Genomic DNA, 26,958 nt, shown 5'->3' on the forward strand with positions numbered 1-26,958 from the left:
GGCTAAAAAATCATTTTTGAGGAAAGAAAAATTATTTTTTATTTTCATGGCTCTGCGTTATAAACTTCTGTGAAGCACCTGGGGGTTTAAAGTGCTCACTATGCATCTAGATAAGTTCCTTGGGGCGTCTAGTTTCCAAAATGGGGTCACTTGTGGGGGAGCTCCAATTTTTAGGCACACAAGGGCTCTCCAAACGTGACGTGGTGTCCGCTAAAGAGTGCAGCCAACTTTTCATTCAAAAAGTCAAATGGCGCTCCTTCCCTTCCAAGCCCTGCCGTGCGCCCAAACAGTGGTTTACCCCCACATATGAGGTATCAGGTATCAGCATACTCAGGACAAATTGGACAACAACTTTCGTGGTTCAGTTTCTCCTTTTACCATTGGGAAAATAAAAAAAATTGTTGCTAAAAGATAATTTTTGTGACTAAAAAGTTAAATGTTAATTTTTTCCTTCCATGTTGCTTCTGCTGCTGTGAAGCACCTGAAGGGTTAATAAACTTCTTGAATGTGGTTTTGAGTACCTTGAGGGGTGCAGTTTTTAGAATGGTGTCACTTTTGGGTATTTTCAGCCATATAGACCCCTCAAACTGACTTCAAATGTGAGGTGGTCCCTAAAAAAAAAAATGGTTTTGTAAATTTCGTTGTAAAAATGAGAAATCGCTGGTCAAATTTTAACCCTTATAACTTCCTAGCAAAAAAAAAAATTTGTTTCCAAAATTGTGCTGATGTAAAATAGACATGTGGGAAATGTTATTTATTAACTATTTTGTGTCACATAACTCTCTGGTTTAACAGAATAAAAATTCAAAATGTGAAAATTGCGAAATTTTCAAAATTTTCGCCAAATTTCTGTTTTTATCACAAATAAACACAGAATTTATTGACCTAAATTTACCACTAACATGAAGCCCAATATGTCACGAAAAAACAATCTCAGAACCGCTACGATCCATTGAAGCGTTCCTGAGTTATTACCTCATAAAGGGACACTGGTCAGAATTGCAAAAAACGGCCAGGTCATTAAGGTCAAAATAGGCTGGGTCATGAAGGGGTTAAAAGAGTACAAATCAGAAATATTCTGTCATCAAGTTTTTGTAATCAACTATTACCGTCTATGTAAGGCGCTGTAATGCTGATTACATCAATAAGTTTATTTTAGAAATCTGGGTTTACATTTTAGAGAAATGTATTGTTGAATTGTTATGCAAGTGAGCTGCAAGTGCAGTGGGCAGGCAGAGCACTTACAGCTCTGCTGCCTGTCTTCTCTATTCCCCATCTGCCGCTTGCTCCCTGTCAGTGATTTACAGGTGACTTCTGATTCAGTGACCCAGGTCTCCTGCTTGAGATCTAGATCAATCACTGCCATTCACCGATCGTGAAGTTCCTAGTGAAGAAGACATCACTATTTGGCACAATCTGCATAGTTTGTAGATTACGCTAGACACTGACTTCTCTCTTCACATAGACGACCAGTGTGGGAGCGAGCAGTAGGCGTGAAGTATATGATCCATGTCTGGCCCAGTCTGCAAACTATGCAAGTTGTGCCTTCATCAGGACATTACTGTGCATGCAACTATAGCGGGAATGATGGTGATTGCACTAGATCTCGGGCAGGAGAAGCAGGTCCCTGAAAGAAAAGTGACCTTTCAATCACTGACTAGAGTCAGGCAGGGAATAGGGAAGAGAGACCGCAGAGCTATAAGTGCTCTGCCCACCCACTGCACTAAGGGTTATTTGCATAACAATTCAACTATACATCCAAACCTTTATTAGAAATCTGGATTGATGCTTAGAGAAATGTAATCATATAGAGCTTCCAGAGAGGACGGTTATGCAGTCAGGGCGCATTGAACCCAGCCATTGATAATATGCAGTGCAAGAGTGAAGTTGCCGGGCAGGGAGCTAATGCGCAGGCTCTAACTCTGCGTGCTCCTGAGAACCCGGCCAGTGATAATGATAAACTCCTAACGCATGCGCTACAGCAGTCCTATAGTGCAGTATTGAGGTGGCCGGGCAGTGAGCTACATCTCAGACTCTATGCGTGCTCCCGAGAACCCGGCCAGTGATAATACTAAACTCCTTACTAACTGTGCAAGTGCGGCCAGGAACACCATAGTGGCTGTAACCATGGATACCTGAGTGACTGTAATACCCTACACATGGGGTAAGCAAAACGCTAAAAAAAAAACCTATACAGAATATCTAATTGGAGGTAATTACTAATTATTACATTGGTATCTATTTTGAACTGATTTTTGTTATGCTGTAATATCTATTGTCTGTACAAATCCCCTTTATAATTTGTAAAGCGCTGCGGAATATGTTGGCGCTATATAAATAAAATTATTAAAATTATTATTATTACACCTAGTACATATTGATCTTTGATATGGGACTACCCCTTTAAGTTCTTCATCTTCTCCACACCTGTGCTGTGATTGTTTCATGCATGAGAACAGGATCACGCTTAGATGACACTCGGATCAGACTCTTGACAAAGTTTGAGCCTAGTATCATTGCCCGATATCTACACTAGTGTGTGCATACCCTATTACAGAACCCACCTGTATCTGCTGGGGGCAAAGCTAGCTCAATCGCAGTAGTTTAACATCTTAAAGGGAACCTGTCACCCCGTTTTTTGAGATTGAGCTATAAATACTGTTAAATAGGGCCTGCGCTGTGTGTTCCTATAGTGTATGTAGTGTACCCCGATTCCCCACCTATGCTGAGAAATAACTTACCAAAGTCGCCGTTTTCGCCTGTCAATCAGGCTGGTCAGGTCGGGAGGGCGTGGTGACATCGCTGGTTCTTCCTCAGCTTTACGTTGGTGGCGTAGTGGTGAACAAGCAGCGCGCGATCTGCGCTGTCATCCCTTTTGTCGGTGGGGGCGGCCATCTTCCTGGGGCCGCGCGTGCGCAGATCGAGTGCTCTGCTGCACGGGGCTTCAGGAAAATGGCCGCGGGATGCCGCGCGTGCGCATTAGAGATTGCGGCGGCCATTTTCCCAAAGCCGAGATGCAAACTCGGCTTTGGGAAAATGGCCGCCGCGATCTCTAATGCGCACGCGCGGCATCCCGCGGCCATTTTCCTGAAGCCCCGTGCAGCAGAGCACTCGATCTGCGCACGCGCGGCCCCAGAAAGATGGCCGCCCCCACCGACAAAAGGGATGACAGCGCAGATCGCGCGCTGCTTGTTCACCACTACGCCACCAACGTAAAGCTGAGGAAGAACCAGCGATGTCACCACGCCCTCCCGACCTGACCAGCCTGATTGACAGGCGAAAACGGCGACTTTGGTAAGTTATTTCTCAGCATAGGTGGGGAATCGGGGTACACTACATACACTATAGGAACACACTGCGCAGGCCCTATTTAACAGTATTTATAGCTCAATCTCAAAAAACGGGGTGACAGGTTCCCTTTAAATGTCGCAGTCAATAGTGACAGCAGGTTCTCACTGGTTGGGGTTTTGCAAAACCATAATTCCCACAGCACATTCATGCGGTGTTGTCGGAGTGGTGGTCATGCCAGCTGTGTTTGTACTTGTGTAAAGCTCTGCCTAAAGAATACTGCATCGTATTGCACTCCTAGTCACATATTCTATTTTTCATCTACAATGAGGTTGTTGGTTGTCACATGTTAGAACTGTGTAATGTCAATAATTCTACTTTTATGTGAACGTTTCCTGCATTCTGAGATTCCAAACTAACAAGATTTTCTTCCCTAGTAGCCCGAAGACAATTGCTGGAATTGGCTTTGCTGTCGTTCTCTTCTTCGTGGTGATTGTCACACTCATTTGCTGCTTCATGTGCTCTTGCTGCTATTTGTACAAGCGGCGACACCAGAGAGGAACACCATACTTTGGTGAGTCTGATTTTAAATGTACATCACGGTCAACTTGTGTTTTTAACGAAGTTAAAAGGAGTTACAGTAACATTTCTTCAGTCCAACAACATTGTCAGGGTAAAGTCCATCATGATGAAAGAGCAATTTAGAACGTGTATGGTGCAGCCTGCCGTTATTGGAATAGGAGCTGGTCTGCAGTTTGCGGTTGCTGTAACCAAACAGTGTCACACATAGGTGTTCCGCTTTGTACACTGTTACATCCGGCTTCTACAAGCGCTGCAAGCGGCTGATCTTTGGGGATGGGGATGTGATAATCAGAATTGGATTTACTGCTGGTTTTAGACAAACAAATTGAAGCAGAAAGTGACCTGTAGTCCCAATCTCAGACTCAGTGAGGTCCAATGCACTGAAAATTGGACTACGACAAGAGAAAAAACACAAAAAAACGGAAAGAAAATCCAGCATCTTGAGACTGCAGAGACCCGTGTGTCGTAACCAGTGCCTTCCCCCGTCCCACCACTCCGTAATAAAAGATACCAACAATCCTGGATGGGTTGAACAGGTCGGTCACAGTTTTATTAATTGCAAAGTAGAGAAGGGCAATTACACATCGCGACGCACTCATTGCTGAAGGCCCCAGCCGACGACCGCTGGGCCAGCAAGCCGATGAGAGGTTACGAACCTTTGCCCCCCTCTACCTACCGCCACGGAGGATCATGTGTATGACCTACACAAGACTCCGACCCCCACACAACATCATTAGAGCCTGTTCAACACCATCCCGCAAACCCTCCAAGAATATGTCCAGTCCGATGTCCGTGAGGTGGATGCCATCTGGTCTCAGCAAAGCAAAATTGTTCCCTTCTAACTCCTGGTGTCGAACCACAATGCCGTAATTTTCTCTCACAAACTTCGACATCTTTGTGTTAATCCTTTTTCTTGCGTTTTCGATGGCTTTTACGTCCTTAGCTCCGTGCCAGACCGCTCGAGGTATTATCTCTGACCACACCACCACCATATCTGGTAATAAACAGACAAACCGCTCGATGTCCGTTGACATTACTGTGTACAGCTCGGCCCCTTTCCGCTTGCCCAAATCATTGCCTCCGGCATGTAGCACCAGAACCACCGGCCCCTTGGCCTTCTTAGCGATGTCGACCAACTCCGGGAAGATCTGACGCCACCGAAGCCCTCTGACGCCTCTCCAGTTGACTTCCAAATTCGGGAAGCCAAAATTGGTTCCCCCCGTCCTGAGTTTGGCCCTTTTGCACGCCCAGTAGACAAAAGAATGCCCCACTACCCAAACTGTGGGCTTAAAGCTGCCTGGAAGAGACAAGAAGTGTTAGAGCAGGTCTGGTCTTATGTATCTTGCAAAGCATGCGGATTTCCAGCGGCCCATTCTCTGCACCTCGACTTCCGATACCCCCGCTCTAGCTGCTTCGGTCGCCGCCCCTATTCGGAATGAATGTGTCCCATATTCCTTTGGAGCCACGCCGAGTGCCTCTAGGCACTGTCTAAAAATCGCTTGAAATTGATATTTAGTAAGAGGGGACCCGTCGGTGTGTGAAAGGAGGAATCTACCCGGATGTCTTACTAGCGCATAGTTTTTAACTATTTTTACGGGGCATATAGGGCCGCCTGACGCCTTGACCAATACCCATGTCCCCCTCCCGGTGGGGTCGCACTTGGATCTCCGTACTCTAATGCGCAGAGCTTCGCTGCATATGACGAGGTCTTCATTGATTAAGCCGCCTATTGATGCTGTTTTTGACTGGGGCACTAATTCGCTGATGCGAAGTGCCCCGAAGAAGGCGATTGCGAACGCTGCGGATATCAGCGTTGCCTCGTATTGTGATTTGCACACCGATGAAGAAATTGCAATTATGTCGGCCAGCAGCCTTAAGGAAACTGGGCGTCGGCATTCCTGACTAGGTTGCAGCCTTCTCCAGCCTTTAACGGCTTGTTTGATGAAAAAATATTTGGTTACGTCCACCCACCCCAGCAGCTGAAAGAAGAATGCTATTCCCGACAGATGACGTTGCGCTAATGTCCCTGACGCACCTCCCTGCCTGAGCTTTTCTAAAAGTTCTACTAGGACGTCGCATCTCGTCCGGTTGCACCTATCGACTGGTCTTCCTTGCGTTAGCGAGCACCACTCCTCCCACGCCTTACCGTAAACCTGCCAAGTCGCCGGTGTCACCGAAGCGCGGATCAAGGGCATCAATGATTGGCCACCATGTCCAAGAGAGAAGGAGGACACCGCAGGCCCGACGTTCGCGCCCTGGGGAGGAAGAGTTTGAATGCCTGCCAATCGGAAGATAACAAAGAGTTAACAATTTTATCATCGACAGTCGCCGTAAATCTGGCCCGGCACCAGATGTTGTGCTTCAGGCATAATAGTGCTAGGCGGCGCAACAGCGCGAGTACCGGCTGAGAAGAAGAGGACATGCTGTTTAGGGCTTTTGCTGTTCTCAGCTGTTTTGTTGTAAATCTGATGTTTGTATTTTCCAATTGGGCACCCCATAGCTCGACTGATGTTACTATTGCCAAAATTTCCACCAGTGCTGGGTCACGGCCCCATGCGGCCGTGGTCCATAGTTCAGGCCATTGGCCTTTGCACCACTGGTTTTTGTATATCGCCGCGAAACCATCAGTAATATTTCCACCAACCATCAAGTCTAAATCTTTGCTTGGCGTCTCCTGCGCCATAACGCATGTATGCCCATTGTAGGACTCCAGGAATGTCCTCCAGACCAGCAAGTCTGCCTTCAGGGAACGGTTTAGCCTAATTCTGTGGCTCGGCTGGGCTATGCCCTTGGTTGCCAGTGATAGTCGGCGTGAAAACGCTCTGCCCGCCGGCATTACACGACAGGCAAAGTTGAGCAATCCTAGCAGGGACTGCATCTGCTGCAGGGTAACTTTTTTTGCTTCGTAGCAATTTTTAACCATTTGCAGAGTTTTTTGCAGCTTATCAGCTGGTAATCGAAACACCATTGCATTGGTGTCTATTTCAATACCGAGGAAAGGCAAAACGTTACAAGGGCCGACTGTTTTATCCGGTGAAAGTGGTACCCCAAATTTTTTGGCTAAAAACTTAAACTTTTGGAGAAGAAAGGAGCAGAGTCTGGAGTCCCCGGGACCGACGAACAAAAAATCGTCGAGGTAGTGAATCGTTGAGTTGCTACCAGTTTCGTATCGTAATACCCAGTCTAGGAAGGTGCTGAAAAGCTCGAAGTAATGACAGGAAATGGAGCAGCCCATTGGTAGGCACATATCAAAGTAAAATAGCCTGTCCACCTCACAGCCTAATAAATGAAAACATTCCGGGTGAACGGGCAAAAGGCGGAAGGCTGACTCTATGTCGGATTTCGCCAGCAGGGCACCGGGCCCGGCTGCGCGCACGAGCTCGACCGCCCTGTCAAAAGAAGAGTAGGTTACGGACGAGTCTTCCGCGGGTATTGCGTCGTTAACCGATGCGCCTTTTGGGTAGGAAAGGTGATGTATTAGCCGATATTTTCCTGGCTCCTTTTTGGGAACAATACCTAAAGGCGAGATTCTGAGATTTTTAAATGGCAACGAACTAAAAGGTCCCGCCATCCTGCCCAGCTCAACTTCTTTTTGGATTTTTTGCTGTAAAATATCAGGGAATTCGCGTGCCGATTTTAAATTATTTGCAATAGTTGGCGAGGGGCTGGGTTTGAAAGGGATATAAAAACCGTGTTTAAAACCGAAATATAGTTGTTCTGCCGCTTCTTTATTGGGATAACGGCTTAGCCATGGGCCCATTGCGGTTACGTTCACTGGGGTTAAACCTCGCAGGTGCTCTATTTGACTGGCGGGTACATCTGGCCGCAGGGTGTCCTCCTCCGCAGGAGGAGCATTCGTGTCTATATTTACAGGACCCTTGGAAACGGCAGTATCCATCGTTAAACAGTAAGCAGGCCCCAGGTCCGCGTGCGACCACTGTGTTCTGGCCTGCTGCTGTTGAGTGATAAGTGGTCGCTGCAGAAAAGGGGGGCTGTTTTTGGGACAACATCAGTCGTAACCAAACGTCCGTCGCTTTCACCCCCCAGCCCAAGTCTGGTTGCATGGCCAACCGCCTGCGGAACTCCTCGTCGTACCGTTTCCATGCCGCCCCGCTGTGGCACTTATATGAATTATATATTAGATCTTGGTAAATAAATAATTCGGAACAACGCTCTGGGTGCTTTTGGCCCATTATACATCCGAGAACCGCGAAGGCCTGGAGCCAGTTATTCATTGTTTGAGCTATTTTTGGTTTGCTCCTATCTTGCAACCGCTCGCCAGTCCTCCTTTCCTTGTCTACGGACTGTTGGTCGGCCGATAACAGTGACCATATATCCACATAACCATTTTCCCAAATTTTTTGCTTTGTCTCCAAGTCAACATGCGCTCCCAGTGGGCTAACTCCACAGAAAAATGCATCCTTGTGCAGACTAGCTGCTTGGGTGGTGCTAGCATCAGTTGGTACGCCTGGGCGTGTCAACTGCTGAACTAGGGTCTTAATAGCGGCCGCCAGCTCGCTTTCTCCCACATTTTGCAATGTAGAATGTTCACCAACATCAAAGAACTCACCGCTGTCAGATGCCGGCCGAGTGTCTCCGGACGGAGGTACTCTGGCTCCTGCCGTGGCGCTGTCCTGGTGCTGGCCGCCCGCCCAGGAGGATGAAGATGGCAGGCCAGCGGCCAGCGCCGTGGCACGGGGATGTATTCTCGTCTGGTGCCGAGCGTCCCCTGGAGAGGGAGGTGCTCCGGCGTCAGTTGTCTCCATGGTTCGGTGCTGGCTGGTGGACCGGGGAGGTACGTATGGCGTGTCTCCCTGTGCGTCAGGCCAGGACGGAGCTCGGTGCTGGCTGGTGGACCGGGGAGGTACGTATGACATGTCTCCCCGTGCGTCAGCCAATGACGGAGCACGTGACAGATGAGATCTGTCGTGTGCTCGATGATGAGAGGCTATTGGGGCTCCGATCTCTGCCTGGTCGGTAACGGGGGGTGTCAGTGTCTGTTCCCACCGGGTACCCGCTCTGGGTGTCCGGTGAGACCGCCGTCTTTCGGCGTGTGACCGGTACCGCCCGTTGTGATTCCCCGATGTTTCTGAACCGGTTGTGGATGGCGAACGCCATCTGGAGGAGCGGGATCTGTGGTGGCTCCTGCGTGAGTGGTGTCGGCGTCTGGAGTGGGAATGGCGACAGCTAGAGGGACAGCGGGAACGGTGGCGGGAATCTACTGATGAGGGTGAGGACGATCTGCGGCATCTATGTCTGCGATCGCCCTGTCTAGGGGTTGTGTTAGGTGCATTCACCTCGGGAGTAAGGGGGACGTTATCTTGGCCACGGGGCGTGAGTGGCGGTGCAGGGGGTAGAGACGGGGAAGGTGCAGAGACTATTAGGCTGGGACCGCAGGGTGAGCGCAAAAGGGCGGGGACTGATAGGAAACTGTGTGCAATTTGCGTTTGGGAGCATGGGTGTGTTGGCGGCGCGTAATTTATTGCAGCTGTGTTAGTGTTTGGTGCGACTGTATGTGTGTTTGGTGCATACATTCCTGGCCACGGAGCGTGCTGGCTGGTCTGAATAGACCAGGCATCACGCTCCGCGGCCGTGTTCGTGGCTCTGGCCCCCGACTGCCTGCCCCCCCGCACAGGCAACGCCGATGTGCCTGCTGGGGGGACGCGGTGGGCCAGGGGTGGGCTGGCCAGAGGTCCACGGTGCTGCAGTCCTGTTCTGGCAGGGGCCGGTCCAGCGCTCCGTGGTGGGTACTGGCACGGGGGGCTAGTGAGCGCTGTCTGTGAGGCGGCCCCCCGACCGATTTGGCGGGTTGGGGCCCCACAGACTAAAGCTGCGCTGCTGCTGCCTCCCGGGGAGTAAGTGGGCATCAGGGAGGGGAGACTCCCTGACGCTGCAGGGGACTCGCGGTGTGCCTGGGCTGGCTGCCCACGCTGCCCCCTGGTCCTCTTGAGCGGCTGGCGCGCCGCCGAGGACACCGAGGCAGCGGGCGATCCCCTGCCTGCCTCCGCAGCACTGAATATCTGCCGGGAGGAAGTGGGGCCAGAAGTGGGCGTGTCCCACAGGGCCCGCACTGCACTCTGGGAGGCAGGGCGGCCTGTGTGAGAGGGGGAGGCTGCCACTATGTGCGCCGGGCCCTGGGCCTTAGATTGGGGACCGGAAGTGACCGGGGCCCGGGCGCACTTGTAGTTAGGAGCGGGCGCTTGGCACCGGCGGGCAGCGGAGCCCGATGTAAACGTCGCGACGCCCGCCGCGCCCCCCGGAGCCACACGTGGGGCAGGAGCACGGCGGCTAGTCAGCGCCGGCTTTGCTCCAACATGCAGGCGCTCGGGAGGACGGGAGGAACGCCCCGAGCGTCTACCTGGCGTCGCAGCTGCACCATGATCAGCGGGAGCGCCGGGAGCTGAGAGAGGAGGCCCAGGGTGACCGAGGTCTGCGGTGGACGGGGCCAACACTAAGGGCAGGTGAGTAGGGGTTAGCTGCGCTGGGGAGACAGGAGAGAACGAGGCCCCAGGGGAGGATGGATGTTGCAGGGACAGAGCCCTGGGGGATGCCGGGGAGGCTAATGGATGAGGAGGGGGCACAGGAAGGTGAGCACCCAGGCCAGAATTAGGGGATCGCGACCATTGCTCACCTTCCTGTGCAGCTCCTTGCTGTAGGGCCTCGGTCGCAGGGGCAGCCATGGTGGCCAGGAGATCAGGGACACAACAGCTTCCAAGGGTCAACCGGGGAGAAAGAGGGAGAACCTGGCCCGGTCACTGGAATTTAACCCCTGAGGGTGTGGCCTGACTCACCTCCTCTCCCCGGTTGGTCCGCTGGGCGTCCCAATCATGACCTCACCTGGGGAGGTAGTGGGAGGGGGGAATTGGGCACTGCACTGATTTCCCCTCTAGCTATCCCTTAGGGGCTCTGCAGTCAGAGGCACGTTCCTTATACAGTGCCGTGCCTACCATTCTAATAGGTATAAAAAGCGTCTTCTTAATTGCAAAGTACGGTAAATGACCTCTTTGCTATTTTTAATCTTTTGTACGATCTGCAAACGCGTTTCAGAGAAACCTCCTTGATCACTGCATAGATTTTGCTGGACTCTTTTCTTTTTAATTTTAGACAAAGTTTGGTCCTGAACAAAGTTATATATATACCAAAAAAGGTGTACAAGAGGCACATGTGAAGATGATATATGTACAGAAATTGATTTCTTTATTGACCAAAAAAGCCATAGAACATGCCAGACATTTAAAAATAAACGAAGCACAAGAACAGCAAGGGAAAAGATGATCTATATAATTACTCAAAGTTCTAAAATGAATAAACAGATAAGAAAAGTCATAAGTCCTTGCATAGTGAAAAATCACCTGCAATATACATACTGAGGGGTAAATTGGATGATTTGATTCAAGCATATTATATACCGTATATTAAAACATATACAGTACAGACCAAAAGTTTGGACACACCTTCTCATTTAAAGATTTTTCTGTATTTTCATGACTATGAAAATTGTACATTCACACTGAAGGCATCAAAACTATGAATTAACACATGTGGAATTATACACTTAACAAAAGAGTGTAAATCAACTGAAATTATGTCTTATATTCTAGGTTCTTCAAAGTAGCCATCTTTTGCTTTGATGACTGCTTTACACACTCTTGGCATTTTCTTGATGAGCTTCAAGAGGTAGTCACCGGGAATGGTTATCACTTCACAGGTGTGCCCTGTCAGGTTTAATAAGTGGGATTTCTTGCCTTATAAATGGGGTTGGGACCATCAGGTGTGTTGTGCAGAAGTCTGGTGGATACACAGCTGATAGTCCTACTGAATAGCCTGTTAGAATTTGTATTATGGCAAGAACAAAGTAGCTAAGTAAAGAAAAACAAGTGGCTATCATTACTTTAAAAAAAGGTCAGTCAGTCCAAAAAATTGGGAAAACTTTGAAAGTGTCCCCAAGTGCAGTGGCAAAAATCATCAAGCGCTATAAAAAAACTGGCTCACATGAGGACCGCCCCAGGAAAGGAAGACCAAGAGTCACCTCTGCTTCTGAGGATAAGTTTATCTGAGTCACCAGCCTCAGAAATCGCAGGTTAACAGCAGCTCAGATTAGAGACCATGTCAATGCCACACAGAGTTCTAGCAGCAGACACATCTCTACAACTGTTAAAAGGAGACTTTGTGCAGCAGGCCTTCGTGGTAAAACAGCTGCTAGGAAACCACTGCTAAGGACAGGCAACAAGCAGAAGAGACTTGTTTGGGCTAAAGAACACAAGGAATGGACATTAGACCAGTGTAAATCTGTGCTGGTCTGATGAGTCCAAATTTGAGTCCTTTGGTTCCAACCACCATGTCTTTGTGTGACGCAGAAAAGGTGAACGGATGGACTCTACATGCCTGGTTCCCACAGTGAAGCATGGAGGAGGAGGTATGATGGTGTGGAGGGTGCTTTGTTGGTGACACTGTTGGGTATTTATTCAAAATTGAAGGCATACTGAACCGACATGGCTACCACAGCATCTTGCAGCAGCATGCTATTCCATCCGGTTTGCGTTTAGTTGGACCATCATTTATTTTTCAACAGGACAATGACCCCAAACACACCTCCAGGCTGTGTTGGGGTGCTATGCCAGATGACCTGGCCTCTATAGATGGTTGGGGTGAGCTGGACCGTAGAGTGAAGGCAAAAGGGCCAACAAGGGCTAAGCATCTCTGGGAACTCCTTCAAGATTGTTGGAAGACTATTCCTGGTGACTACCTCTTGAAGCTCATCAAGAGAATGCCAAGAGTGTGCAAAGCAGTCATCAAAGCAAAAGGTGGCTACTTTGAAGAACCTAGAATATAAGACATAATTTCAGTTGTTTCACACTTTTTTGCTAAGTATATAATTCCACATGTGTTAATTCATAGTTTTGATGCCTTCAGTGTGAATGTACAATTTTCATAGTCATGAAAATACAGAAAAATCTTTAAATGAGAAGGTGTGTCCAAACTTTTGGTCTGTACTGTGTATGTATGTATATATATATATATATATATATATATATATATATATATATATATATATATATATATATATATATATATATATATATATATATACACACTAGATGGTGGCCTGATTCTAACGCATCGGGTATTCTAGAATATGTATGTAGTTTATTTATGAAGTTTTCAGAGTAATGCAATTTATACACAGGATTCGGCCGGCCGCGACCAATTAGTGAAGCATGGTTCAAATTCCGCACCAATTCGCGGGTGGACTGCGACTGTCGCTGATTGGTCACGCCCGGCCGCGAACAATCAGTGAAGCCAGGGCCGGCTCCAGGTTTTTGAGGGTCCCGGGCAAGAGTCTCAGTGGTCCCCCCTCTTTAACACCACGATTCATGATGCACAGATAAAGCAGAGAAATATAGCACAGCCACATAGTATATAACACAGCCACGTAGCATGTTGCCCAGCCACATAGTATATAGCACAGCCCACGTAGTATATTGCCCAGCCACGTAGTAAATTGCCCAGCCACGTAGTAAATTGCCCAGCCACGTAGTAAATTGCCCAGCCACGTAGTAAATTGCCCAGCCACATAGTAAATTGCCCAGCCACGTAGTAAATTGCCCAGCCACGTAGTATATAACACATCCCACGCAGTATCTAACAAAGCCCACGTAGTATATAGCAATGTGGGCACCATACCTCTGTTAAAAAAAAAAGAATTAAAATAAAAAATTGTTATACACTCACCTTCCGTCGGCCCCCGGATCCAGCTGAGGTGTTTACCGATGCTCCTCGCGACGCTCCAGTCCCAAGAGTACATTGCGGTCTCGCGAGATGATGACGTAGCGGTCTCGTGAGACCGCACGTCATCATCTCGCGAGACTGCAATGCATGGACCGGTCACCGGAGCGTCGCGAGGAGCGGGAAAGGCCTGGGCTGGATCCGGAAGGTGAGTATACAGTATAATGATTTTTTTGTTTTTTTTATTATTTTTAACATTAGATCCCGCGCCAATGTCGCTGATTGGTCGCGCCGGCTGGGCGCGAGCAATCAGCAAAGCTGGATTTAATTGCCACGCCAATGTCGCTGATTGAGCGAAGCGGTGGGCCTGGAGCATCGTGAGCTGCAGGAAAAGCTGCTGCGGAGGCGATGGATGGTGAGAATATCACGATTTTTTTATTTTTTTTAGTTATTTTTAACATTATATCTTTTTACTATTGATGCTGCATAGGCAGCATCAATAGTAAAAAGTTCGTCACATAGGAATAATAGCAGTGTTAACAGACTGCGTTACACCGCGTTATGCGGTTTAACGGACTGCTACAACGCTATGTGGGCGGCGGGCGCTGACTTGGGGGGTAGTATAGAGGGGGCACTGACTGCAGGGGAGTAGGGAGCGGCCGGACTGTGCCCGTCGCTCCCAAGTATATTGCGGTCTCGCGAGATGTTGACTTGCGGTCTCGCGAGACCGCTACGTCATCATCTCGCGAGACCACAATGCATGGACCGGTCATCGGAGTGTCGCGAGGAGCGGGAAAGGCCTGGGCTGGATCCGGAAGGTGAGTTTATATTGATTTTTTTAAAAATTATTTTTAGCATTGGATCTTTTTACTTTTGATGTTGCATAGGCATTAACGCTGCCATTAACCCTGTGTGAGCGCTGACTGAAGGGGAGTATGGAGCAGGCACTGACTGCGGGGAGTAAGGAGCCGCCAGACTGTGCCCGTTGCTGATTGGTCGTGGCTGTTCAGCGACTTGGGATTTCCGTTACAGACAGACAGAAAGACGGAAGTGACCCTTAGACAATTATATTGTGTGTGTGTGTATGTATGTATATATGTGTGTGTATATATATATATATATATATATATATTATAGCATCATGATTACTCGCTAATCCCGCCCACTGCACAGTAGCTCCGCCCCCACCACATTACCGTGCACAATCCTGCCCCCACCACATTACAACACACAATCCGCACCTCATCACCACGCATAATCCCGCCCCCCAACACATCACCACACATCCCGCCCTCCACCCCATTACCACACATAATCCCGCCCCCCACGACCTTACCACACATAATCCCGCCCCCCAATACATTACCACACATAATCCCGCCCCCCCACATTACCACACGAGGCTCTGTCCCCACACATTACCACACGAGGCTCCGTCCCCACACATTACCACACGAGGCTCCGTCCCCACACATTACCACACGAGGCTCCGTCCTCACACATTACCACACGAGGCTCCGTCCTCACATTACCACACGAGGCTCCATCCCCACACATTACCACACGAGGCTCCATCCTCACACATTACCACACGAGGCTCCATCCTCACACATTACCACATGAGATCAAGGAAAGATCTTTGAAAATGTTGAAAATTACTATACATTTAATTGTGTTTACAGAGAAATTTCGTTATGAAATTTGTTTAGATGCTGGAATGAATACAAAACGCACATCTTACTGAATCCAGTTTGTTTTTTATTTTACACTGTGAATAAATTGTATTATTATTCAGATTTTTAATTATTATTATTGTTATTAACTTAAAATGAAGTTACCACCTGCGTAAGCGCTATTGAATGTTGTCATTATTTACATTAACAACACCAAAATATATCCACCAAGGAAAGACCATGAAGGAACAAAATTAATAACACCAAAAACAACTACCTTCACACAAGGTCAATAAAAACAAAATAATTTTATTAATCAAACAGAAAATAAATAATGTATATATAAAATACAGTGGGAATACACCAAAAACACAGGAATAGGCGGGCAACCCAGGCATGTGCCCCAAGGTAGTAATATCATATAAATAGCAACCAAACCATATTAACGCAAATAGTGTTTGTGCAAGTGACCATGTACAAAAAATGCAGAAAAAAGGTAAGGTAGTAACAAATACTAACAGTGTATAAGTAATACAAAATATATAGTTACCAGATGGGACACTCCTGGGGGACCCACCAACACCCGACGCGCGTTTCGGACCGAAATGCTTCGTCTGGGGGTGGTTGGGTACTGGCCATTGTTCGTGTATATATACATAAGTGTTATGAACAGGTAATTCAGAACCACAATGGGTCTAGTGGTTAAGAGCACACAAGGTGACCTGACAGTTACCAATAACAAGAACGAGCTCTGAGACGTGGGAACTCTGCTGACCGCAATCCCTAATCCTATCATACCACACTAGAGGTAGCCGTGGATTGCGCCTAACGCTCCCTATGCAACTCGGCACAGCCTGAGAAACTAACTAGCCCTGAAGATAGAAAAATAAGCCTACCTTGCCTCAGAGAAATTCCCCAAAGGAAAAGGCAGCCCCCCACATATAATGACTGTGAGTAAGATGAAAATACAAACACAGAGATGAAATAGATTTTAGCAAAGTGAGGCCCGACTGACTGAATAGACCGAAGATAGGAAAGATTACTTTGCGGTCAACACAAAACCCTACAAACAACCACGCAGAAGGGCAAAAAGACCCTCCGCACCGACTAACGGTACGGAGGTACCCCCTCTGCGTCCCAGAGCTTCCAGCAAGCAAGAAAAACCAATAGCGCAAGCTGGATAGAAAAAATTGCAACAAAAGTAACACCAGCAAAACTTAGCTTATGCAGGAAAGACAGGCCACAGGAACGATCCAGGAGAGAGCAAGATCCACACTAGAACATTGACTGGAGGCCAAGAGCAAAGCACTAGGTGGAGTTAAATAGAGCAGCACCTAACGACTTCACCACATCACCTGAGGAAGGAAACTTAGAAGCCGCAGTACCACTCACATCTACCAACGGAAGCTCATAGACAGAATCAGCCGAAGTACCACTTGTGACCACAGGAGGGAGCTCGACCACAGAATTCACAACAGTACCCCCCCCCCTTGAGGAGGGGTCACCGAACCCTCACCAGAGCCCCCAGGCCGACCAGGATGAGCCATATGAAAGGCACGAACAAGATCGGCAGCATAGACATCAGAGGCAAAGACCCAGGAATTATCTTCCTGACCATAACCCTTCCACTTAACCAGATACTGGAGTTTCCGTCTCGAAACACGAGAATCCAAAATCTTCTCCACTATATACTCCAACTCCCCCTCCACCAAAACCGGGGCAGGAGGATCAACAGATGGAACCATAGGTGCCACGTATCTCCGCAACAATGACCTATGGAATACGTTATGGATGGAAAAAGAATCTGGAAGGGTCAAACGAAAAGACACAGGATTAAGAACCTCAGAAATCCTATACGGACCAATGAAACGAGGCTTAAACTTAGGAGAGGAAACCTTCATAGGAATATGACGAGATGACAACCAAACCAAATCCCCAACACGAAGTCGGGGACCCACACAGCGTCTGCGATTAGCGAAACGTTGAGCCTTCTCCTGGGACAAGGTCAAATTGTCCACTACATGAGTCCAAATCTGCTGCAACCTGTCCACCACAGTATCCACACCAGGACAGTCCGAAGACTCAACCTGTCCTGAAGAGAAACAAGGATGGAACCCAGAATTGCAGAAAAACTGCGAAACCAAGGTAGCCGAGCTGGCCCGATTATTAAGGGCGAACTCAGCCAATGGCAAAAAGGACACCCAATCATCCTGATCAGCAGAAACAAAGCATCTCAGATATGTTTCCAAGGTCTGATTGGTTCGTTCAGTCTGGCCATTTGTCTGAGGATGGAAAGCCGAGGAAAAAGACAAATCAATGCCCATCCTAGCACAAAAGGCTCGCCAAAACCTCGAAACAAACTGGGAACCTCTGTCAGAAACGATGTTCTCTGGAATACCATGTAAACGAACCACATTCTGGAAGAACAATGGCACCAAATCAGAGGAGGAAGGTAATTTAGACAAGGGTACCAAATGGATCATCTTAGAGAAGCGATCACAAACCACCCAAATGACCGACATTTTTTGAGAGACGGGGAGATCCGAAATAAAATCCATAGAGATATGTGTCCATGGCCTCTTCGGGACCGGCAAGGGCAAAAGCAACCCACTGGCACGAGAACAGCAGGGCTTAGCCCGAGCACAAATCCCACAGGACTGCACAAAAGAACGCACATCCCGCGACAGAGACGGCCACCAAAAGGATCTAGCCACTAAATCTCTGGTACCAAAGATTCCAGGATGACCAGCCAACACCGTACAATGAACCTCAGAGATAACTTTATTCGTCCACCTATCAGGGGCAAACAGTTTCTCCGCTGGGCAACGATCAGGTTTATTAGCCTGAAATTTTTGCAGCACCCGCCGCAAATCAGGGGAGATGGCAGACAAAATTATTCCCTCTTTGAGAATACCCGCCGGCTCAGACAAACCCGGAGAGTCGTGCACAAAACTCCTAGACAGGGCATCCGCCTTCACATTTTTAGAGCCCGGAAGGTACGAAACCACAAAGTCAAAACGGGAGAAAAACAGCGACCAACGAGCCTGTCTAGGATTCAACCATTTGGCAGACTCGAGATAAGTCAAGTTCTTGTGATCAGTCAAGACCACCACACGATGCTTAGCTCCTTCAAGCCAATGACGCCACTCCTCGAATGCCCACTTCATGGCCAGCAACTCTCGATTGCCAACATCATAATTTCGCTCAGCAGGCGAAAACTTCCTGGAAAAGAAGGCGCATGGCTTCATCACCGAGCAATCAGAACCTCTTTGCGACAAAACAGCCCCCGCTCCAATTTCAGAAGCATCAACCTCGACCTGGAACGGAAGCGAAACATCTGGTTGACACAACACAGGGGCAGAAGAAAAACGACGCTTTAACTCTTGAAAAGCTTCCACAGCAGCAGAAGACCAATTGACCACATCAGCACCCTTCTTGGTCAAATCGGTCAATGGTTTAGCAATACTAGAAAAATTACAGATGAAGCGACGATAAAAATTAGCAAAGCCCAGGAACTTTTGCAGACTCTTCAGAGATGTCTGCTGAGTCCAATCATAGATGGCCTGGACCTTAACAGGGTCCATCTCGATAGTAGAAGGGGAAAAAATGAACCCCAAAAATGAAACCTTCTGAACACCAAAGAGACACTCAGACACAGCCTGAGAAACTAACTAGCCCTGAAGATAGAAAAATAAGTCTACCTTGCCTCAGAGAAATTCCCCAAAGGAAAAGGCAGCCCCCCCACATATAATGACTGTGAGTAAGATGAAAATACAAACACAGAGATGAAATAGATTTTAGCAAAGTGAGGCCCGACTGACTGAATAGACCGAAGATAGGAAAGATTACTTTGCTGTCAACACAAAACCCTACAAACAACCACGCAGAGGGGCAAAAAGACCCTCCGCACCGACTAACGGTACGGAGGTACCCCCTCTGCGTCCCAGAGCTTCCAGCAAGCAAGAAAAACCAATAGCGCAAGCTGGACAGAAAAAATAGCAACAAAAGTAACACCAGCAAAACTTAGCTTATGCAGGAAAGACAGGCCACAGGAACGATCCAGGAGAGAACAAGATCCACACTAGAACATTGACTGGAGGCCAAGAGCAAAGCACTAGGTGGAGTTAAATAGAGCAGCACCTAACGACTTCACCACATCACCTGAGGAAGGAAACTTAGAAGCCGCAGTACCACTCACATCCACCAACGGAAGCTCATAGACAGAATCAGCCGAAGTACCACTTGTGACCACAGGAGGGAGCTCGACCACAGAATTCACAACACATAAGAGAGCCAATGAAAACAGAGCTGGCAATAATTTAGGTAATACCAAAGTCCTGTGTATATCTGCGCAGGTGAAAAAAATGACAATACAATAGAACCCTAATAGTTATAGATGCGCGTTTATGTGAACCAACCTTAATTGCTGCAAGGCACCACGTGCACCGGCCAGCGGTCGCCATAATCACGCTACCGCAACAGCTCAGGCAGCGACCGGAACTGCCGTCACCGCCCGGCACTGACATCACATCCGGTGCGTCGTAGCCTGCCGTCATGGCAACCGCCATCAAAAAATGACGCGCTCCCTACGCTGTATCAAAATACGTCCAGCACTAAACTAAGAGCCAGTCTTAGTCATCGCAGGTCAGACACATATCAGCCAGCGACAAACGATAGTGCTAAAAGAAAAGAAACGTACCGGGCAGTTGCCGGCATATGCACAGCGCCGCCTCATATTGATCTCACATCCGGTGTCATGTGACATGCTACCATGGTAACCATACACAGCGCCGCCTCATATTGAACTCACATCCGGTATCATGTGACATGCCTCCATGGTAACCATCACAAACGCGCACCATAGAAACAAACAAAGATTAATACCGCATAAAACCGATTAAACCTCCAAAGGTAAAAAATAATAAAGAAGTGCGAGGTGAATAAATGTGCGCAGTGAGTGAACAAATAACGACTGGAAAGAAAAATGTTATTATTGCATACAATATACAAACAACAATATATATACAAAGAACATAAATGTATATGCAGTGTAGAGACAATGAATAATATAAAAGGACTGATAAAGTGTAAAAGAACATGTGAACACAGTCCAAGTATCACATGTATGAGATAATATAAATAGCAATTATTACATACAAATATTAAAAGACATAATACCGTGAGCGCATGTAATGCACATGGACACCAGCACAGAAAAAACAAAATAGACAATACCACTAATGATAACCATATACCAAATATATAACAAAGGACAACGACCTATAACCTAGCAGAAGATGTTGCGTTGTACAGTAATAACACTGTGTCACAGGACTCTCAAGAAACCAGCAATGACCCTAAAAACCAAAACGAACAAAATAAAAGAACAATGAGATTTTATTAATAAAACAATAAAACCAACTAAAAACTAATAAAAACCACAAAATAACTGCACTATACTACCGCCATAACCTATATGGTGAAAAAAATCAGGAGAATAGCCTCAAGACAGAGAGAAAAAGGGAGAAGATGGAAAGAGAAAACACATCCAATATGGCCAAAATGTCTACCATGACTCAATTTGTTGAGACTAAATGGACAAAAAAGATGAAAAGCTATTAGGATCATTGAGACCCATAGGTGTAATGGTGTCTAGCCTATAAATCCACCTTGCCTCCTTCTGGGCCAACATCTTTTTCCAATTACCCCCTCTAAGTCCAATGAATACTCGGTCAATACCTCTAACAGACAGTCCCGTGGGGTCACACCCATGTAAGGCTTTAAAGTGCCGTGGAATAGGTTTAAGTTTGTTAAAGTCGGCTTCTGTCACAGCTCCCTCTATATCTAACACATGCTCACGTACCCTCCGACGGAGTTCCCGTGTGGTCATCCCGATGTAAATAAGACTACACGGGCAGGTAGCATGGTAGATAACAGCCTTTGTTGTACACGAGATAGTATGTGTAATACGATAAACGTGATCACCCTTGGAATTCAAAAAGTCTGAGGCTGATTGAATATTACGGCAAGCGACACATTTACCGCAGTTTGTACAACCCCACTTTGGGCCCTTAGCACCAAAAATAAATTTAGAATCAGATGCTTTGTGGTAACTATGCACCAACTGGTCCCTAAGATTTTGTGAACGTCTATAGGTGATAGAGGGATTAGACCCAACACATTTGGCAATGGTTTTGTCTATGAGAAGCACAGGCCAGTGTTTGGTAATAGCCCTCCTAATATCCTCACTCCTTGAGTTAAAATCCAGAACACAACGTACCTGGTCTATGCTCTTGTCCTTATCCCGTTTCTGCAAAAGAGCATTCCTTTGACACTGATAGGCCTTTTGGTAGGAGCGGCAAATATTTTTCTTTCCATAACCCCGATCCTTGAACCGTAAGTATAAATCCCGGGCCTGATTTTCAAACAACTCATCATTGGAACATATCCTTCTGGCGCGGAGGAATTGTCCCGTCGGGATATTTTTGATCAAGTGATGTGGATGCTGTGAGGATGAATGTAGGAGGGAGTTAACTGACGTTGTCTTACGAAATAAATCCATATGGATAGATCTATCACTTCCAACCGTAATGGCAATATCCAAGAAGTCAATTTTTTCGGTTTCATACCTATATGTCAGTTTGATGTTCTTGACATTCGAATTTAAAACACTAATGAACTAATTTAACTCAACCTCCGTCCCTTGCCACACCATGATGACATCATCAATATATCTCCACCATGAGACAACCCCATGGCTCAAACGCGCGTCGGGTGTTGGTGGGTCCCCCAGGAGTGTCCCATTTGGTAACTATATATTTTGTATTACTTATACTCTGTTAGTATTTGTTACTACCTTACCTTTTTTCTGCATTTTTTGTACATGGTCACTTGCACAAGCACTATTTGCGTTAATATGGTTTGGTTGCTATTTATATGATATTACTACCTTGGGGCACATGCCTGGGTTGCCCACCTATTCCTGTGTTTTTGGTGTATTCCCACTGTATTTTATATATACATTATTTATTTTCTGTTGTTTGATTAATAAAATTATTTTGTTTTTATTGACCTTGTGTGAAGGTAGTTGTTTTTGTGTCATTATTTACATTAGTTTAATCACCAGCAGCGCTAATTAGATAGCAATGAGCGTGCCGAGCGTTAGCTGGCTGGAAACAGCTAGTGTGTGTGTGTGTGTGTATATATGTGTGTGTGTGTATGTATGTATGTGTATATATATATATATATATATATATATATATATATATATCATTTAGGCTGACTAACTTTGTTGTTGTTTTGCTGATGATACATGGGCAATTTTATAGCCAAGAACTGTGATTTGATCCGAATGCCAACCCCTACATGTCATAATTCTAGAATGGAAGAAAGCACTGATGCTGGAAATAACCCCACCGAGGTACCATGATAAATACTAACCGCAGCATCCTGAGGCTGCCGTCACACGCTCAGTATTTGGTCAGTATTTTACCTCAGTATTTGTAAGCCAAAACCAGGAGTGGGTGATAAATACAGAAGTGGTGCATATCTTTCTATTATACTTTTCCTCTATTTGTTCCACTCCTGGTTTTGGCTTACAAATACTGAGGTAAAATACTGACCAAATACTGCTAGTGTGACGGCAGCCTGAAAGTCACCCCTTTGTCACACTATTAGGCCTGAAATTGGAGTCCCCTCAGCTGAAGCTTTTAGAAGGACAAAGCTTCACAAAGACCCCCAAACTGCAAAAGCTAAAAAGTAACATGGTGGTTTGAAATAAATAATTATATATCTGCCAGGTCACTTATCTAAGGGTAGTGTTAAGGCTGTGTGCACACGTTGCTGATCTTTCGTGTTTTTTTTTCGCTATAAAACCGCGATAAAACCACAAAAAACAGCATACATTATGCATCCCATCATTTAGAATGAATTCTGCAATTTTTGTGCACATGATGCGTTTTTTTTCCGCAAAAAAAATGCATCGCGGTAGAAAACGCAGCATGTTCATTAATTTTGCGGATTTTTTGCGGATTTCCCACTATATAATGCATTGGGAAATGTCCGGAAAAATCCGCAAAAAAAAAACGCACCAAAGACGCGCAAAAAACCCATGCAGATATCTTGCAGAAAATTTCAGGTTTTTCTCAGGAAATTTCTGCAAGAAATCCTGAACGTGTGCACATAGCCTAATACTAGACTATTTACTTACTGATGGTAGAATTGCACTGGATTAACCCTTCTCAGCTATTGCATTCCCTTTCCTCCCCACCAAGTCAACCTTGTGCTGTTTTCTGCTGCTTTATGGACACCGTGCTGCCATTATTAGTTTACATTACAAATATATGAAAACATATATGTATAATTACTGCATACTCAATTGTATGATTATATTGCGCTGTGCCTGGAAAGCAAGTAAGTGTTTTCTACTGTGTATATTATATAGCTGCACTAGGCACCTGCGTCTTTCACACCTGATTTTAGCGTAATATTCAGCCATTCATTAGCCTTTTTCATAAAGATGTCGTGGAGTATTTTGGAGTACATAGAAGAAAAATATCTAATTCTTCATTCAAAGGAGATGGCTAAAAAATAGTTTGTCAGTATCAATACAGGGATGCTAAATTTATGGTGGGGTTTATTTACTTTTGCACAATAAAATATTTTATTTAATTGTTCACATTTATCAGGTAACTGAGAGCCATATTTTTTTTCTTTACTCATACCAGAGCTTCCAGGAAGGTAATTTGTAGTTTTCCTCAAATGTTTTTGTTCTTTTTTTTTTTTTTTTCTTATAGTCCCAATATGGGACTTGACTAAGTGTATGTTTGAGCACTTTTACTTTTTCTTAATATAAACCTTACCAGCAAGCTAAAATGCATCAACATACGATGGCAAACCTGGGACCTTCCTTAGGCCCATGTCATCCATAGCAAACCACAATCTCATCACAGAAGCCCCAATGGTGTGACAGAGGGAGTCTAATGTGCTCTTGCAATGTACAGTAAATAGCGAAATTCTCAACACAATCCATATGCAGATACGCAGCGGATATCCTACATCAAATTCAGTACGTAGTCATGTAAACTTGTTTATTCTACAGCACTTTTCAATTTAGGTTAGCATTTGCATTTAACCCTTTAGGGCTGTGTACAGTAGAGAGAATAGTAAATGTAGGTAAACTGACTGAACAGCAATCTAGTCTGAACTGGTGCATAACCAAAAAAGACTTTCATAGCATATAGATCAATGGCTGCACTCAGTACAGTAGAGAGAAAACAGGAGAGAATGCAACAAAACAGAAAATATGTAGTATCTGCAAAAGGAAGCCGTTACAGAAATATTGGAGGAATAATACGAAAACTTGAAGAGCTCATTGTCTTTTGTAGTCAGCAATAAAAGGTATCATTCTTACAATTTTATGTGAGAACTCGTAAAAGTGGCAACATCTTTCCTGAAAATATTCACATCAAGAGTCTCTAATTTTCTGCCTAATGACAGCCAAAGCTCTCCCAAAGTAATCACTTTGACACCTTGTGCTCTCCACTCCTTCCCAGAGACATACATCCAGGGCTTTCCTCTTTACATTTGTGTGCTATTCTTGTGTCAGGCACTTCCACCACACTTGCAGCACTTTGTCAAGCTGGCAGTATAATCACGTCTCCAGGTTATCATTTTTATCTATCAGCATGCCTTGCTCTGTATATGCACGTCCTAGAGGCATCATAATGTCTCTGCCGGCATACCTTTTTTCGACAGAACATCACTGTGTAATTTCTTTCTAAGATAACAAAGACATTATTTATTTGTTTTACTTATATTGCACCATCACATTTCACAGCTATTTACAGACACTATCATTGCTGTCCCTTTTGGGGCCCACAATTTAAATTTCCTATCAGTAGATATGATAACACCAAAACTTTTTCTCCACTCATAGTTGGTGGTTGGGTGAAGCCATTTATTGTCAAACTACTGTTATATTTTTTTAAATCATAATAACAACCCAAAACATCCAAATGACCCTGATCAAAAGTTCACATACCCCATTAATTAATACTGTGTACTGCCCCCTCTAACATCAATGACAGCCTGAAGTCTTTTGTGGTAGTTGTTGATGAGGTTCTTTATTTTCTCAGATGGTAAAGCTGCCCACTCTTCTTGGCAAAAAGCCTCCAGTTCCTGTAAATTCCTGGGCTGTCTAGCATGAACTGCTCGTTTGAGATCTCCCCAGAGTTGCTCAATGATATTGAGGTCAGGAGACTGAGATGGTCACTCCAGAACCTTCACTTTGTTGTGCTCTAGCCAATGACTGGTCGACTTGGCCTTGTGTTTTGGATCGTTGGAACGTCAAGTACGTCCAATGCGCAGCTTCCGGGCTGATGATTGCAAATTTGCCTCCAGTATTTGCTGATAATGTACTGCATTCAACTTTCCTTGAACTTTGACCAAGTTTCCTGTGCCTTTGTAGCTCGCACATCCCAAAACATCAGCGATCCACCTCCGTACTTTACAGTAATAATCTTTATTTTTTTTATATAGCGCTAATATATTCCGCAGCGCTTTACAGTTTACACACATTATCATCGCTGTCCCCGATGGGGCTCACAATCTAAATTCCCTATCAGTATGTCTTTGGAATGTGGGAGGAAACCCACGCAAACACAAACTCTTTGCAGATGTTGTCCTTAGTGGGGCTTGAACCCAGGACTCCAGCGCTGCAAGGCTGCAGTGCTAACCACTGCGCCACCGTGCTGCCCAACAGTAGAAATGGTGTTCCTTTCATCATAGACCTTGTTGGTCTCTCTCCAAATGTAACATTTATGGTTATGGACAAAAAGTTCAATTTTCGTCTCAGCACTCCAAATTACCTTGTTCTAGAAGTTTTGAGGCTTGTCTCTGTGCTGTTTTGAGTATTGTAGGTGAGATACTTTGTGGCATTTGCGAAATAATGGCTTTCTTCTGGCAACTCGACCAAGCAGCCCATTTTTCTTCAAGTTTCTCCTTATTGTGCATCTTGAAACAGCCACCCAGCTACTTTTCAGAGAGTCCAGTATTTCAGCTGATGTTATTTGTCGGTTTTTCTTTGCATCCTGAGCAATTTTCCTGGCAGTTGTGGACAAAATTTGTGTCGGTGTACCTGATCATGGTTTTGTTTTCAGAGCCCCTGATTTGCCATTTGTTAATCACAGTTTGAATGCTGCTGAGTGGCAGTATCAATTCTTTGGATATCTTTTTGTATTCCTTTCCTGTTTTATATAGTTCAACTACTTTCCCGTAGTTACGTTGACCATTCTTTTGCTTTCCCCATGACTCACAATCCAGAGTATGTAAACTTTTGATCAAGGTCATTTGTATGTTTTAAGTTGTCATTATGATTTAAAAAGAGAAAACACAATAGTTTAACAATAAATAGCTTCACCCAACCACTAACCATGAGTGGAAAAAAAGTTTTGGTGTTATCATTCATATTCCCTGAAAAAAAGGCCAAGAAAGCAAAAATTCTGCTGGGGTATGTAAACATTTGAGCACAACTGTATGTGATCTAAAAGATTGTCAACTTTTTCCTGTGCCCCATGGTATAGTTCTTTGCTCATTGGCACTTTTAGGAGTAGATTGGAATCTCCATGGACCATTCTATGGCTACACAGCAAGTTGAGATTCACTTCATTTTGATGCTTCGTACTTGTGT

General features: G+C 45.8%; 1 protein-coding gene across 2 annotated transcripts in view; it reads left to right on the forward strand.

The window, feature by feature from the left end:
• Positions 1 to 26,958, forward strand: part of SHISA4 (shisa family member 4) — a 146,459-nt gene that overhangs the window by 70,282 nt on the left and 49,219 nt on the right. The window contains exon 3 of one of the 2 annotated variants that reach the window (XM_069756420.1): positions 3,729 to 3,862. In XM_069756420.1, the coding sequence (XP_069612521.1) occupies positions 3,729 to 3,862 (134 nt within the window). Of the gene's footprint in view, positions 1 to 3,725; positions 3,863 to 26,958 lie in introns of both variants that reach the window. The other variant, XM_069756419.1, reaches the window with a different exon arrangement.

This window comes from Ranitomeya imitator, chromosome 3, assembly GCF_032444005.1.
Source record: "Ranitomeya imitator isolate aRanImi1 chromosome 3, aRanImi1.pri, whole genome shotgun sequence".
Classification (NCBI taxonomy): Eukaryota; Metazoa; Chordata; class Amphibia; order Anura; family Dendrobatidae; genus Ranitomeya; species Ranitomeya imitator.